Source organism: Sardina pilchardus, chromosome 15 (assembly GCF_963854185.1).
Source record: "Sardina pilchardus chromosome 15, fSarPil1.1, whole genome shotgun sequence".
NCBI classification, from domain to species: domain Eukaryota; kingdom Metazoa; phylum Chordata; class Actinopteri; order Clupeiformes; family Clupeidae; genus Sardina; species Sardina pilchardus.
Window position 1 is genome coordinate 853183 of NC_085008.1, and position 2500 is coordinate 855682.

At 51.7% G+C, this 2500-nt stretch overlaps 1 protein-coding gene across 1 annotated transcript in view; it reads right to left on the reverse strand.

The window, feature by feature from the left end:
• Positions 1-2500, reverse strand: part of palm1a (paralemmin 1a) — a gene marked incomplete at its 5' end in the record, with an annotated part of 37349 nt that overhangs the window by 5929 nt on the left and 28920 nt on the right. The window contains 1 exon segment of the mRNA XM_062555990.1: positions 2379-2400. Coding sequence (XP_062411974.1) covers positions 2379-2400 — 22 coding nt within the window.

A 2500-nucleotide genomic window follows, 5' to 3' on the forward strand; every position in this document is an offset into this window, starting at 1 on the left:
ACACACACACACACACACACACACACACACACACACACACACACACACACACACACAGTAGACTGGAACAGCTCTGAATGGAGAGAACACGCCTTATAGCACACACACACACACACACACACACACACACACACAGTCCATTAATAATCCAGCTCTAACTTCACTGGAGCCGTACCCCCGTGCTCCTACACATATCCAAAACAGGAACTCTGACTACCCTCTTCCCACACACACACACACACACACACACACACACACACACACACACACACACACACTGTGCATTCACAAGCACAGTAGAGGCAGAAACAGAAGCAACAGTGTCCTACACAAGACCCAGTAGCTGGAGGGATGCAAACAGCTTGTTATCAGCAGCTGTGTCTTCACACTGTTTAAGGGTTATTCCTTATGGGCCGTGGGTGTGTGTGAGTGTGTGTGTGTGTGTGTGTGTGTGTGTGTGTGTGTGTGTGTGTGTGTGTGTGTGTGTGTGTGTAGATGTGTTTGTGTGTGTGTGTGTGTGTGTGTGTGAGTGTGTGTGTGTGTGTGAGTGTGTGTGTGTGTGTGTGCCTGGCCGGGCGTGGGTGTGTGTTTTGTTGGCTGTACTGTAACTCTGAGTCACGGCTCCAAGAGCTCCTCCACATTAACAACAGAGACCGAGAGCCCTAATGACAACACACATCCGCACTGAGGGGAGAGAGGGGGGTCCTCGCTGAGTGAGTGTGTGTGTGTGTGTGTGTGTGTGTGTGTGTGCGTGTGAGTGTGTGTGTGTGTGTGTGAGTGTGTGTGTGTGTGTGTGTGTGTGTGTGTGTGTGCCTGGGAGGGGTTGATGTGGTGAGATGAGTGCTCATCACTAGTCCACAGAACCCTGAAGAAGAACTCTACAGGTGGAACTAACAGAACCCTAAAGAAGAATGAAGAACTTAGAACTCACAATCTCACAATCTGTGAATGGAGGTGGGCCTAGCAGTGGACCTCAGAGGCACCTGACCACATCTGACCAACTCTGTCCAGACTGCACTATCTGACCACAGGACCCAGAGACTCTGTCCACTATCTGACCACAGGACCCAGAGACTCTGTCCACTATCTGACCACAGGACCCAGAGACTCTGTCCACTATCTGACCACAGGACCCAGAGACTCTGTCCACTATCTGACCACTGGACCCAGAGACTCTGTCCACTATCTGCTGCCTCTGCTGCCCTGACGTGAACTAACCGGCTCACTGAGTCTCTGCCACAGCAGACTCTCCCCGAGTCTCCCCCACACTACTGACCATAGCAGCAGTGTGAGATCCACACCTCCAGAAGACAGTCACACACACACACACACACACACACACACACACACACACACACACACACACACGCGGGTCAAAGGCACAGGAGGCACGAGGAGGGAAATGGCTCCACAACACGTGTGCTTTACCTGCGGAGCCCAGACTCACCTGCTCTCAACATCTCAGAGCCGTCTCCAGACATCACCAGACCAGGGCTGTGCTGAGCCTTATGCTGAACTTTGACCTCTGACACAGGTCATGGCAAAGGTCACGATGAAAGAGAGGTACGAGATAAGAGAAGAAGGAGGGAGAGGGAGAAGAAGGGAGGAGAGGGAGAGGAAGGGAGGAGAGGGAGAAGAAGGGAGGAGAGGTAGAAGAAGGGAGGAGAGGGAGAAGAAGGGAGGAGAGGAAGAAGAAGGGAGGAGAGGGAGAAGAAGGAGGGAGAGGGAGAAGAAGGGAGGAGATGGAGAAGAAGGGAGGAGAGAGAGAAGAAGGGAGGAGAGGGAGAGGAAGGGAGGAGAGGTAGAAGAGGGAGAGGAAGGGAGGAGAGGTAGAAGAAGGAAGAGAGGAAGAACAAACACATGGAGAGAGGAGGAGTGCACAGACTGAACTCTAGAGATGACAGAACAAGTCACACTGCTGACACGGTCGTCCTACAGCAAGGTAACTATGGTAGCTATGGTAACTATGGTAACTATGGTAACATATGATGATCCATGGGATGGCTACACAGAGATCAGTCTCAGTGCCCTGCTGGCTCAGTAATGGACACACACACATGGCTACAGCATGGCTCAGTAGTGGACACACACACGGCTACAGCATGGCTCAGTAATGGACACACACACGGCTACAGCATGGAGGAGAAGACTTCAGCCAGTCTACGCTGTCACACTGCTATGGACCCATCAGTCTAGTGGCTCATTTCCTGAGTGTGTGGTGTGTGTGTGTGTGTGAGACAACTGCTTTTGGCAAAGAATCAGAGATGTGTATGAGGACACATCCAAGTGTGTGTGTGTGTGTGTGTGTGTGTGTGTGTGTCTTCAGCCCTGATGAAGTGGACTCAGGAGGACAAGAGAGGCGAGAGGGGAGGAATTACCTTTTACTGAGGCAGCAGACACCTGGAGAGAGAGAGAGAGAAAGAGAGAGAGAAAGAGAGAGGGAGAGAGAAAAAAAGAGGAGGGAGAGAGAAAGTGAGAGAGAGGGAGAGAGAAAGTGAGA